Here is a 15,105-nt window from a genome sequence, read left to right as displayed (position 1 = left end):
AATCATTTAACAAATAAGATAAGCTATCTTTCAGAGCAAAACCCAAACTAACTCAATTACTGCAGAGACCAAAATCACACAGAAGAATATTGTCCGAAAAATTACAGATGGATTACAATCGTGTCTCTTATTTACAACCATTTATCCCAACACAAAACTTTGCTAATCTACAACCAATTCAACCAATTTTACCCAACACACACACTTAAATACTAACGACGCAAATCAAGACGAAAAATTGATTGGCAGCTCAAAACCCCACACAAGTTTCTCTAACCAAGAGCCCTTTAAAACTTATGTCGGTCCTATTACCTTAGAAGAAAACGATAATCCGAATTCACCTCCTGAAATAAATTTAATTTCACCTCAAAACACCATTCAATTAATCAAACATCCAATAAAGATTGATGAAAACAAAATTGAAGCAATAATAGATACTGGTTCTGGTGTATCAGTTTTGACTCTACCTTTAGCAAAAGAATTACAACTGCCAATTGAACCTTACAAAGGACCTGAATTATACGATGTTAACGAAAAACCAATCAAAATCATTGGCCAATCTCAAGCAAGCCTTAAAATTAACGATGGTCAATCAGCATTATCGATTGAAAACGACATCTTGATCATGGAAAACCTTAAATCTAATAAGTTCATCATTGGTAACGACATTCTTTCAAAAGCTAAAATCAGTATCGACTGTCAAACTAAGAAAATAAGAATCAACAACGAACCACCCAAGATAACAAAACCACCTCAAAGGAAACAATTGAATTTTAAACAGAATTTAACTAAACGTAAGAGAATTATCAACGAAAAACCAAACAAAAATCGTCTAACCCAAAGAGCGAGAAAACGTAAGAAAACAAAGAGACATCATGAAAAGAACCGATTTCGCAAAGTTTCTTCACCAGTCAATTGGGATTACGATCAAAAGAAGTCATTTTCCATTACCCTGAAAAACAAACTGACCCGATAGAGAAATATTCCAAATATCGATCAGTCTCATTGAAATCTAACGGTAAAAAAAATTGGACAACGGAACGAAAAGTTTAAACATCATCCCTTCGAATTTTTTAGTAGTGATTTAATTTAGAGATTCCCTTATAACCAAAATAACAAACAAAATTACCAAATAGCAATACAAAGTAATCAACGAGGATCCTTGACGTTCATCCGAGATCACTCAACCAAAATACTAAGCAAAACACAATTGATCATCGACGTTCATCCGATATCAATTCACTACAACCTTTCAATAATCTTAACTAATCAATAATTATTCAATCCAAAAACAAATCTAACCCCTTTTCGGTAAGAAAAGAAAGAAATTGAGAACAAGGGACTGTTCTCGATAGCGGTGGGGACGTGTCATAAAATAATTGACATTTAGATAAAGAAATAGAATTAGTATTATCAATTGATTAACAACTTTAATTAATCTATAATCTTATGTATTAATTAGGAAAAATAAAGGGTTAATTATAGTTAATTTAGATTAATTTTACAAAGAAATAACTAATAGAATTAAGATCAAAAATTTAGATAATATAAAGAAAAATAAGTAAAAGATCAAGGAGTAAAGATTTGCATCTCTCTTTCTTTTTCTCTTTCTTTTCATTCTCTTTCTCTTCTTTCTCTCTCAGGTATAAATTAAAACCCAGAGAGAAAGAAGAATCATCCTCAGTCTCCTCTCAACCCTTCCAATGAAAGGAAGAATCTCAGTGTTGAGATTCACCTTTTTCCAACTTTTCCTTCTCTCTATCAACTCAACTAAGGAAGGATCTCAGTGTCGAGATCTACCTTAGTTCCTTTCTCTATCTTCTCCTAAACCCTTTTCTCTCACCTCTCTTAAACAAAACCTCAAGTCAAATGTATTAAAAGTAAAATGATAATAAAGTTATTTAAATCAACTAAATCAACTAAATCAACTAAATCAACATTCAATTGTCCAAATCCCAATTCTCTAAATAAATATCACTACATTAACAACTATAATGATAAATGACATTTGTTGTAAACTAAGTTGGTTTAAAGGGGTCTATTCGATTGATAAGTTACCTTTAGCAATTACAAAACCTGTTGGGATTGTTGTCAATTTGGATGAAAGTCACAAGCCAGGAAGTCACTGAGTAGCAGTGTATATTGATGAAAAAAACATCGGTCATTATTTCGATTCATTTGGAAGAGCCCCTAAAGGAAATCTGTTGACATTCTTGGAGAAAAACTCTAAGTACGTTTATATGAATACAAACAAGTTTCAAGGAAATAGCTCGATAGCATGTGGCTGGTTTTGTATTTTATTCATGTTTAATGCAAACAAATTATCAAGTTTTATAAAATTTTCAGCAAATGTAATCATGTCAAAAATGAAAAAATTGTTTATGAAAAAATAAAAAGTTTAATTTGAAATTCTGTAGTGTCCATATGCATATGATTTGGTATTATCTATCAAGTATCGTTTATCTTCAAATGGTGTTATACAGATTTTCTTTTGTTTAATCATTTGAATATTGTGTTCACGAGAGTTGATTCTAATGAAGCTATGACAGTGTATCAGACTTGAGTAGAGTGAGTTTGTATATGCGTCGAAATCTATTTTATGAGACAAAACTGAACGAGGAACACCTTTAGCTTTCTTCGTAATACTGTTACTGGTTTTTAAGGCATAAAGCTTCGGACGTAATCCAACAAATTCAGTTATAGGATCAGCTGGACATTCATCTTTGAGATACCCGATTTTTTTCTTATTAATAGAAGAATACAGTCTATGATCAGTGGGGTAGTTAGAAAAGTCCATTATCGATGCGAACCCTTGAGATCGTCAACTAAATCTTGTGTTTTGATGTGATAAATAAGACTATCGGTATCCGTGTAAATGAGTTCGATATTTGGTCCATAATGCTGCTTGAAAGTTTCATAGTGGAGCTGATACATTTTAGCTTTGCTAATTCCAAAACCGTGAAACCAACAGCAATAGGTTTATCCATCTTTACTTTTAGTTTTTCATCTCAAAATGACTTTATCATCCTCCAGTATCAAAATCTTTGTGAATGATTTTTCTCAATGCTCTAGCTGCGTGAATATCATTCAGAGCTAGTTCAACATTGATATGTTTCCTCTTGTCTTCGATGGTTTTTCCATAAAGAGAATTGACCATTAACTTCAAAAATCTTTTGAAAATCAGTTGTGGATGCAGTTCGTTTTGAGTACAAAGTCTACATACTCATATAACCAAGGTCTTTGATTGAACTTGACACCACGATGAACTTTTTCAACCTTCAGCCCATTTTGAACGTAAAATTTGAGTGTACGATAATGAATAACGTAATTTCTCTTTGTGTAAAATGTTGTAACCAATTTTGTAGTTGAAACATTTGATAGCCTGACTCAGTTAGAACCTCAAGAAGATCCTTCTGATAGGGACTGTATATCTCTGGATGGATAAGCATTTTGTGGAGCCATAGGAAAATCATTGTGTTCGTCATGTAGATCATCGGATAACTTAGATCAACTTCAAGAATGAAGCCTACATCTGAATCATCAGAACAAGAGAGAACGTGAGTCAAAAGTTATCATCTATTGTACACCATTCAAAACCATCTACTGGCAACCGCTCAGACATTGCATATCCATATAAGTTGTTAACATCAAGGTAAAGTATATAACTCTGTACGATCCGCTTGATAATCTGAACAAGCTGGATTATTTGGAATAATATGGCGATTCGATACCATAGTTAGTCCACCTCTGATACCTTTCTCAATCATCAAAAGCATTTCAATGTCAGTGAAAAGTTGTAGCTCGATTCTCGTAACCTTCAATGCAGCTGCCCATGTTAATCCAGGAGCTGAGTAGTGATGGAGTGGATCAATATTGAAATTCTCGATACTTGTCGAACGAAAGTTTTCAAAACAGCAGCTAACAACAACACATCAACCTTGAGATAAATGTCATGTAAATCCAACAGTTTCGTACAGTTGAATGATTGCCAGATTTCCTCATGCTCATATTGTTCATCACTTATCTCACTATCTGTTAAACTTGATTTGAATTCAGACTTATCAGGTAATGATGTTTCTTCAAACTTTTCAAGTGAATCCAAATATTCATATGGTAAGATACATTTTCTGGTTAGAGATGTGACATTGATGTTGGCGAAAAGTTGATGTAAATATCTTTCTTTCTCTACAGTTTCCAATGATGCTGATAACTTATCAAGACTTGCCGGAAGGAATGCAAAACTATCCAAAAACCGTAATTATATTTTGAATAAGAAAATCAGAGCTGAAATGGAAGCCACTTCACCATCAACATCACATGGATCAAGTAATATTGAAGGCGCATCATTGAGATCATGGCAATCATTAGTGAAATACTGAAAGATATTTATTATGATACAAGATCCACTGGTTCTTACGGTGGGATCAAACGGTTATACAATACCGCTAGGTTAAAAGACAGTAAAATCAAATATCGAGATGTTCAGTCTTGGCTTTCAGATGAAGATACATATAATTTATTTAGAACGGCAAAGAAAAAATTTTTGAGACTTCCAATTTTAGTGGATTATGTTGATGAACAGTGGCAAGCTGATTTACTTGATATGAGTTGGATTAAAAATGAAAACAATAACTATCGTTATATTTTGGTCACTATTGACTGTCTCTCCAGATATGCTTTTGGAATATTGTTAAAGAATAAAGATGCCTTATCAGTTATTGAAGCATTCAAACAGATCTTCAGTTCAGATTATAAGCCCAAGAAAATCCAAACAGATCAAGGGAAAGAGTTCCTTAACACACAAGTATTAAATTTTTTTAAACAAAATGATATTAATCATTTTGTAGCAACGGATGGTTTAATTAAATGTGCTATTGTTGAGAGATTTAATCGAACATTACGATCCAGATTATAGATATATGTTTGCTAAAAATACAAACAAATATTACGATGTACTTAGTTAAATAATAGATGGATATAACCTATCATATCATAGAACAATAAAAATGAGCCCAAATGAGGGTCGTAAGAATGAAAGATTAGTAATCAAAAATGTACTTGATGGTCAAAAAATTCTCAGAACTAAACAAGTACCATATAAAGTTAATGACTTTGTCCGAATATCACGTGATAAAGGAATATTTGAAAAGAGGCAACTGAAAGTTTTACAAAGGAGTTATTCAAGATTCGTAAAGTTAAGAAGACACCTCAAGGTTATATTTACAGATTGAATGATTGGTCAGGAGAGCCTATAACTTGTATTTTATCAAGATGAAATTTTCAAAGTGTCGGAACCAAGTACATATAAGATCGAGAAAATTTTAAAAACAAGATTGAGTGCTAATGGAAAACCTGAATACTTTGTTAAATGGTTAGGTTACCCTGCTAAATTCAATAGCTGGACTGAAGATGTCGGATGAATTTTGTATTGATTTAGTTTCGAACGCAAGCATGGATATTCATCCAGATAATACATTGTCCAAATTTACTAATAATTTATCATGTCCAATAAATCTTGAAGGAAAATGGAAAGTTGGAATACAAGAAATATTTTATCCAACAACATATGAAATCAATACTAAAACTGTGAAGTTCAGCCTTTTCTATGGTGGAACATATCGATTGGGAAAATTTGAGTTCACTTACCTTGAAAGTGATGACATCAACAAAATATTAGAATGTATAAATGATGTCTTCAAATCATCTGTTTCTGTAATAAATGCTGATTATCCACCTGAGATTTTTCTACAAAATGGTTGTATAGAGATAAAAGCAGGTTGGCATCGTGGTGATAAGATACTACCTTATTTTGTTGATTCGGAATTTTTAGAAACGCTAGGATGGACATATGATGGTTACATGAAACATTGTGAAATATTATTCAGAGAAAATCACAAATCGATACTCGCCAAAAAGCCACCCAAAACCGGGATGAAGTCTCATCTTCTTTTCATTTATACAGATCTTATAAGTGAACACTTTGTAGGTGATCATTTCGCCAGACTGTTGAGAGTTCTTCCGCTGAACTTAGATTCGAAAATGGCCAACATAACATTCATGAAACCCTTTTATTATCCAGTTCGTATCAATAGAATTGATGATATAAATGTGCTACTTTGTGATGAAAACGGCTCGCAAATAAAATTTTCGAATGGGAGAGTCTTTATTAGTTTACATTTTTTAAAAGATATTGTATAAGAAAGTAAAACTACTAATAAAAATGACCTTAAGAAACAAATAGAAAGATGAATCGAAAAGTTTATTGTGCGTGTGATAGTGATTTCACAAATTATTTTCTGAATCAATCCGGAAGTGGTTTCAATGATATTTCTGTTTATTCAGGTAATCCATACCAACGTGGTTATGGGTTAGGCTCAACATTGAAACGTTTCGGTATCCAATCTTGAAATTTTAGGAAAACATTTATTAAAACAGGAATAAATGTTGGTTCAGATATTTTAGCTAATAAAAACTTTTCAAGTGCTAAGACTCAAGCTAAACATGGTTTGAAAACAGCAGCCAAAAAGGTTTAGGTGAAATAGAAACTGATAGATCAATATGGAAATGGTATAAGAAAACGTAAATATACTACTTCCGCTAAAAAATCAATAGCTAAAAATCAGAAAAGAAAAAATAGACATAAAGATATCTTTTCATAATGGAATATTTACATGAATCTTCATTGCCATCTAGCAAGTCTGAGTTGCAGATTTTCTCTATACCACCAACTCAAACAGTAATAGAATCAAGTTATGAAGTTGAATATCGACCTAACTCTAGTTTAGATTCATCAAAATGTTATGAAATTGTTGTTCCCTCGAGTGAAGATTTCACTGATATGGCTGCATCGATGTTGAGTCTAACTATACGTGTTCAAACTCAAAATGGTTCAAATGTACCAGAAACTAGTAAAATTATGCCTGTGACTAACTTTGGTAATTCTTTATTCGAACAAATTGATCTATTTATTGGCTCGGTTAACACTATACAAGCTAACAATATGTATCATTACCAGTCATACATTGAAGATCTATTATTCAGACAACATAACCCATGTGACGCCGGTGGTGAAACGCATGAGACAGTGTTGAAAAATGGTTCATTCGATCTTTATTTCCGATTACATTTACCAATTTGTGAGCAAGATAAACTACTGATAAATAATATTCCTCTAATTTTTCGATTCACTAGAAGTTCAGACAGTTTCCCACTGATCAAGTATGATAGTGTCGATAAAGATACTTATCAAATTAAGTTTGAAAGATTAGCACTACATATAAAACGTGTGAAGCTATTTGCTGAAGCCTCTAAAGTATCATCTTATTGAAAGGGTCCTGCTAAATATTTTATTACACGTAATGACACACGAAACTTTTCAATACCGGCTGGTCAAATGATTGCATCAATTGATAATATGTATTCTGGAATATTACCACGAAGGATTTTTATGGGAATTACAAAAGAAACCGCTCATTCCGGAGATTTAAATGAAGATCCATTCTCATTCAATGATTTTGGTCTCAATTACATTGCATTGAATGTTGATGGAATGACAATACCAAGTATTCCATACACACCTAATTTCAAAGATGGACTTTACATGAGAGAGTTTGTAAACCTATACCGATGTCTTGGCCAGGACGAGGGAGTACCACAATTACATGTTGACTATGATGAATATAAGAAACATACAACATTGTTTGGATTCGATCTTTCTCCGGATGGATCTATAGGAGCAGAAAATGGAACACTCTCTCTGATTAAAAGAGGTACTATAAGATGTGATCTTAAATTCAATTCACAATTAAAAAGATCATTAAAAGTGGTCGTGTTTGCACAGTTTGATAATCTCATAACAATTGATAAGGATCGAATAATCTCGTTAGATTACTAATAAATATGTAAACAACTATAATGATAAATGACATTTGTTGTAAACTAAGTTGGTTTAAAGGGGTCTATTCGATTGATAAGTTACCTTTAGCAATTACAAAACCTGTTGGGATTGTTGTCAATTTGGATGAAAGTCACAAGCCAGGAAGTCACTGGGTAGCAGTGTATATTGATGAAAAAAACATCGGTCATTATTTCGATTCATTTGGAAGAGCCCCTAAAGGAAATCTGTTGACATTCTTGGAGAAAAACTCTAAGTACGTTTATATGAATACAAACAAGTTTCAAGGAAATAGCTCGATAGCATGTGGCTGGTTTTGTATTTTATTCATGTTTAATGCAAACAAATTATCAAGTTTTTATAAAATTTTCAGCAAATGTAATCATGTCAAAAATGAAAAAATTGTTTATGAAAAAATAAAAAGTTTAATTTGAAATTCTGTAGTGTCCATATGCATATGATTTGGTATTATCTATCAAGTATCGTTTATCTTCAAATGGTGTTATACAGATTTTCTTTGTTTAATCATTTGAATATTGTGTTCACGAGTTGATTCTAATGAAGCTATGACAGTGTATCAGACTTGAGTAGAGTGAGTTTGTATATGCGTCGAAATCTATTTTATGAGACAAAACTGAACGAGGAACACCTTTAGCTTTCTTCGTAATACTGTTACTGGTTTTTAAGGCATAAAGCTTCGGACGTAATCCAACAAATTCAGTTATAGGATCAGCTGGACATTCATCTTTGAGATACCCGATTTTTTTCTTATTAATAGAAGAATACAGTCTATGATCAGTGGGGTAGTTAGAAAAGTCCATTATCGATGCGAACCCTTGGAGATCGTCAACTAAATCTTGTGTTTTGATGTGATAAATAAGACTATCGGTATCCGTGTAAATGAGTTCGATATTTGGTCCATAATGCTGCTTGAAAGTTTCATAGTGGAGCTGATACATTTTTAGCTTTGCTAATTCCAAAACCGTGAAACCAACAGCAATAGGTTTATCCATCTTTACTTTTAGTTTTTTCATCTCAAAAATGACTTTATCATCCTCCAGTATCAAAAATCTTTGTGAATGATTTTTCTCAATGCTCTAGCTGCGTGAATATCATTCAGAGCTAGTTCAACATTGATATGTTTCCTCTTGTCTTCGATGGTTTTCCATAAAGAGAATTGACCATTAACTTCCAAAAATCTTTTGAAAATCAGTTGTGGATGCAGTTCGTTTTGAGTACAAAAGTCTACATACTCATATAACCAAGGTCTTTGATTGAACTTGACACCACGATGAACTTTTCAACCTTCAGCCCATTTTGAACGTAAAATTTGAGTGTACGATAATGAATAACGTAATTTCTCTTTGTGTAAAATGTTGTAACCAATTTTGTAGTTGAAACATTTGATAGCCCGACTCCAGTTAGAACCTCAAGAAGATCCTTCTGATAGGGACTGTATATCTCTGGATGGATAAGCATTTTGTGTGGAGCCATAGGAAAATCATTGTGTTCGTCATGTAGATCATCGGGATAACTTAGATCAACTTCAAGAATGAAGCCTACATCTGAATCATCAGAACAAGAGAGAACGTGAGTCAAAAAGTTATCATCTATTGTACACCATTCATAACCGTCTACGGGCAGCCGTTCAGACATCGCATATCCATACAAATTGTTGACATCGAGATAAAGTATATAACTCTTTGTACGATCCGCTTGATAATCTGAACAAGCTGGATTATTTGGAATCACGTGCCGATTAGATACCATTGTAAGTCCCCCTCTGATACCTTTTTCAATCATCAAAAGCATTTCAATGTCAGTGAAAAGTTGTAGCTCGATTCTCGTAACCTTCAATGCAGCTGCCCATGTTAATCCAGGAGCTGAGTAGTGATGGAGTGGATCAATATTGAAATTCTCGATACTTGTCGAACGAAAGTTTTCAAAAACAGCAGCTAACAACAACACATCAACCTTGAGATAAATGTCATGTAAATCCAACAGTTTCGTACAGTTGAATGATTGCCAGATTTCCTTAACATGCTCATATTGTTCATCACTTATCTCACTATCTGTTAAACTTGATTTGAATTCAGACTTATCAGGTAATGATGTTTCTTCAAACTTTTCAAGTGAATCAAATATTCATATGGTAAGATACATTTTCTGGTTAGAGATGTGACATTGATGTTGGCGAAAAGTTGATGTAAATATCTTTCTTTCTCTACAGTTTCCAATGATGCTGATAACTTATCAAGACTTGCCGGAAGGAATGCAAAACTATCCAAAAACCGTAATCTACCAATAGTGAAGCCAATGTACTTTTCTATCGTATGTGGGATAAGTTGTGGAACACGATCTTGTAAGTTATTCCTGTTTATTGACTTGATAATGATATGCCCGTCAAAGTTTTTGAGATTATGAAACAGCACAGGTATAGTTCCAGGTAACCTGTACTCTAAATTACATTTGACATGTGCGGCTCCACGATAAACACCAGTCATGTGATCATGATCTCTAACAGATGGATCTGTTAGCAAATTCCCACAAATATGACAGGTTGTTGAAGACTGGAAATTTTCTTCATCGACAGGTGACATTAAAAGAGGTTTCTTGGAAGTTTGAATATAATTTAATATCCATGATTCTGCGGTGTAAAGGCTATTCATGAATCTCTCTCCAATATTTTCTCCAAACCCGAAATCTTGATAGATGATTTCATTTTCCCAATTGATGGCCACGTATCCATAACTACATGGAATTAAATCAGCAATAGTAAGTGGGTCATCTAACTTAACATTCAGCGTTTCAAAATCAGCATAAATCGTAACTGGAAACCTCATCTCCTTCCGAAAGTCTTTTCGTTTCAAGATCGATGATTCAACTGATGGTAATACAACAGTTTGTGGATGGAATAAAAGACAATTTGATAAGTGATCATCTAATTTCTGTTGAGAAGGAAATCCAAAGAGACATCTGAAACAGAAATATCTATTTCTGAGCCCTTGTTTTGATGCAAATCTGTTGAAGTGTTTGATTAAAAAATAGTGACCATCATGTAGAAAAAGATTGACATGCCTTATTTTGTTTTCTTTCGTTATAGCGAGAGGTACGATTGTTCTTGTGCCCAAAATAAGAGAATATACGTTGATGCTGATATCATTCTTTCTTTCAAACTTTGGAATATCAGCTACTGACACATCACCACGAACATCAGAAAAGTCATAAAGGTGAGTAAATTGACGATATTTTGCTGCACGTTCTGGATGAGTTCTCATAGGATGGAGTGCACCCAGGACGGAGTACATAAAACAATCACTTCTGGTTTTGATCGATAACAAGCAGCACTTGTTAGAAATGAATTGTGGTGGTTTATGATTAACACAATGTGTGGAACGTATTTTCCGATGAAAATGTCAACGAGCTCAATGTTTACTAAAATCCATCCTGAACCTCGTGCAGTAAATTGATCAATGCTAACTTGTATATCACCCAGTTTATCAAGAATACTTGACTTCTTATCAGTTCCAAGAAAACAGGCATCAATTGGTGATTGAAAAGTTGCCGATCGAGTAGCGTCATTTTCAATTAATGGATTATAGAAAAGACACTTTATTGCGATACCAAATTTTAGGCAGTGAAATATCCTATTAGGTGTTCCAACAGATGCACCATTTGATCCAAAATTCTTCCAACAACTACCAAAATATCAAAATCTCCATTATCAACTTCGTGGCGATAAACCACATAATGACCACCAAATGCTGAACTGTGAAGATTTAGTGAACCAAAAATTTCTGGTACCAATGATTGATCGATTGGTACTCTAATTGGATGACATAATCTCATGTGAGAGTTAAGGTAAACTTCTCTCGTGTATCTTTTCCCACATTGATTACAAACGAAGTTTCGGCTTGTGGATGGTCGATATTCCGAATGGTTATGATTCAAATCATCATGGAGCTGTGAAGCTAACACATGTGATTGATTTTGAAGAGATTCCGATGGCGTAGGTTGTCGAGGATCAAGAGTTTGAGCAAATAAATCATTCAATCGTTGTTGAAAACTCTCAAAAGTTTGCTGTTGTTGTATCGGGTCAAAGGTTGATTCTGCTGGACTGGATCAGAAGGTTGGATCTCATTGATTGGATCAAAGATTGAAGCTGTTGGACTGGATCAGAAGGTTGGATCTCATTGATTGGATCAAAATATTGAAGCTGTTGGACTGGATCAGAAGGTTGGATCTCATTGATTGGATCAAAAGATTGAAGCTGTTGGACTGGATCAAGATATTGAGCCAAATCGATACCATTAGGAAAGAGTTCGTTGAGATCAGGAAAGTAACGCTCTATATCAGCGATGATTTGGCTATCAAAATCTTCATTAAAGTTAACGTTTACGTCCATCACCTCATCATCTGAAGAAATATTGATCAACTCATCGTCATCACTCGTAAGATCTATGCACTCAGCCTGGACGTTTCGTGAAGTATCATTCCTGATAGCATCTACGATGGGAAGACAGCTTGAAGATCCTAACGTAAACAAGCTATTTCTCGAACAGGGTTGGACCAAACAGATACAATCATGTAGAATATACAATTGAAAATTTCCATAGGAATGTTGACAACATGGGCAGATGATAACCTAATATAAATATAAATATAAATATTTGAACAAAAAAAATTAATATATAGAATGATCGGTTTTAATTATTAGAAACGAAACTATATTTGTCAAAATACAATAAGATCAGCTTTTACAAAGTGAAAGCTAAGAAATCTTACGTATATTGATAGTAATGTGAAGAATTTCTCTCAATGAAAAATAATATCTATGATGGAAACAACTCACCATTTTGTTAACAGAAAGATGAGACAGATTGACGAAGAAAAAAGACGAAGAAAAGTTTAAACAGTTTGATTAGAGATGAGAAAGATTGTTTATTTGATTGTTGACAGTTAGCAAGTATGAATTAGACTGATGTTAAACTGAAAGTAATCTTGTCTTTTATACTTTCTTAATAATAACATAATTTTAATCTTTAATGTGATTGGTTAAAACTTGATTGTTTAATTTTAACATTTATTACGTAAGACATTCTTGTTACTTTAATCTTTAATGTGATTGGTTAAAACTTTTTTGTTTAATTTTAACATTTATTACGTAAGACATTCTTGTTACTTTAATCTTTAATGTGATTGGTTAAAACTTTTTTGTTTAATTTTAACATTTATTACGTAAGACATTCTTGTTACTTTAATCTTTAATGTGATTGGTTAAAACTTTTTGTTTAATTTTAATTTATTACGTAAGACATTCTTGTTACTTTAATCTTTAATGTGATTGGTTAAAACTTTTTGTTTAATTTTATTTATTACGTAAGACATTCTTGTTACTTTAATCTTTAATGTGATTGGTTAAAACTTTTTGTTTAATTGCAACATTGCTGTTCATATCTACAAATAATCATATAAAGGCTTCGGTTTTTACTACACTTAGTTCACTTAACTTTATTCCTTTCAATCATCAATTTCACTAAACTTCATAAAAATGGATTTACTATCGTTTTTTTATTGGTCTCTCATTTTTCTGATGATGTTCATAGCTTTTTTGTTGGTTAGGTGGTATCTTCAGTTTCCACAGAAGAAGATTATTAAAAAAAGTAGATCTACTCAGTTTGGGTCAACTTATAGTAGAAAATCGCTGATGGATGACGTTAATCGGATTGAATTACTTGCGTAAGTATTTTAACTAATTTATGTTTCAGAAAACATGTGCTAATCTTATTAAATTTTTTTTTAAACGCAGGTATCTAAGAGATCCGAACGTATCAATTTCCATAAGACATCTCCGTATGATTAACATGCTTTCTTCCATGAGAGACAGTCATTGGACTATCACACCAGTGATCAAGTTACTAGGAGAACTTCGTTGGATGATTATAAGCGAGCTATATCAAACAGATGGAGAAGCTTTCGATAAATTTGATATGGAAGAAGAATTACTAAAATAAAAGATTTAAAAGTATACTTGATATCAAATTGAAATTATTTTATTTTTATTCACTTTTAAATAACATAGTACGCGTACAAAATCATTCAGAGATGAATCAATTTGATGAATCTCTTTAGCTCAGTTATTATAATTGAACCTGTTGTATAATAAATAATTGTTACATTTTCTATTTTCATATAAATGGCTGGATATATTTCTGGCTCATATTTAGTTACATTGGAATAGGTTTTAATCAGATCGTTAGTGTTGAACGCGTAAGGAAGGAAACTGTGGGCAGTGATATTTACTACTTTAATAAAGTTAACACTCCGATTTGAATAGATTTCTTGTAATAGATATCCTGGTAGTGTTACATCTTTGAATCCTGTTGCGGTTATTTTGCCAGATGAAAATACTAGGAATACACCTCCATTCTTTCGAATAACTTCGGCATTAAATCTTTTTCTCCTTCCGGAATTATCGACATTTATAACAACAGGACCATCTAATTTCCATAAGGATACAATGTTAACGATCTCATATTTTAAAGAATCGGTTTCCTCCATGATAAAATGAAATATGACGGTATTGTTTTATTAAGCACTATCCATAAAGTTGAGAACAGCAATATGATCGTTAGTATCAATATCACCCTTTTGATCATTCTTTTCATCAGTAGATCCAAGTTCTTTATCTTCACTGACAGTTTCAGCTGTAGATGTTGATGGTATTGATTCTTTTGAAATTGTACCTGGCTGACCTTCAGAATCAGATTCCTCTATTTTAGCGATCTTTTTAGCACTTTCGCTGTTGTATGTTTTATCTTGAGGTGGAGAATCAAATTCAGGTTGGATAAGTAATATGTATGTACGAGGTTGAATTATTAATTGAGCGATCCGATCACCTCTTGATACAATATGATCACTTTCACCAAAATTGAAAAGAAGAACTCTAAGAGGACCTTTGTAATCTGGATCTATTACACCGGCGCCAACACTGATAAAATTGTTCCAAGCTAATCCAGATCTCGGTAAAATATGACCAAAATGATCAAATGGTAGGTCAATCGAGATATCAGTATTGATCAAACTTTACCTTTAGCTGGTACAACTGTATCGACTGAGCTATAAAGATCAAGTCCAGCGGAATGAGCTGTACCACGAGTTGGAACGTGAGCGTTTTTAGAGAGCTTTTGGTACCTAATAAAAACAGACAT

The 15,105-nt window shown here is 32.9% G+C and overlaps 1 protein-coding gene across 1 annotated transcript; it reads right to left on the bottom strand.

The window, feature by feature from the left end:
- Positions 1–14,485: 14,485 nt before the first annotated feature.
- Positions 14,486–15,105, bottom strand: LOC128388896 (deoxyuridine 5'-triphosphate nucleotidohydrolase-like). The gene is made up of 2 exons (XM_053348366.1): positions 14,985–15,105; positions 14,486–14,904 (listed from the first exon to the last, which is right to left on the bottom strand). The coding sequence occupies exons 1-2, from the start codon at positions 15,103–15,105 to the stop codon at positions 14,486–14,488; spliced, it is 540 nt and encodes a 179-aa protein (XP_053204341.1).

Source organism: Panonychus citri, unplaced genomic scaffold, assembly GCF_014898815.1.
Source record: "Panonychus citri isolate SS breed McGregor unplaced genomic scaffold, ASM1489881v1 Contig00006, whole genome shotgun sequence".
Lineage (NCBI taxonomy): Eukaryota > Metazoa > Arthropoda > Arachnida > Trombidiformes > Tetranychidae > Panonychus > Panonychus citri.
This window is presented reverse-complemented; position numbering and strand designations above follow the sequence as displayed.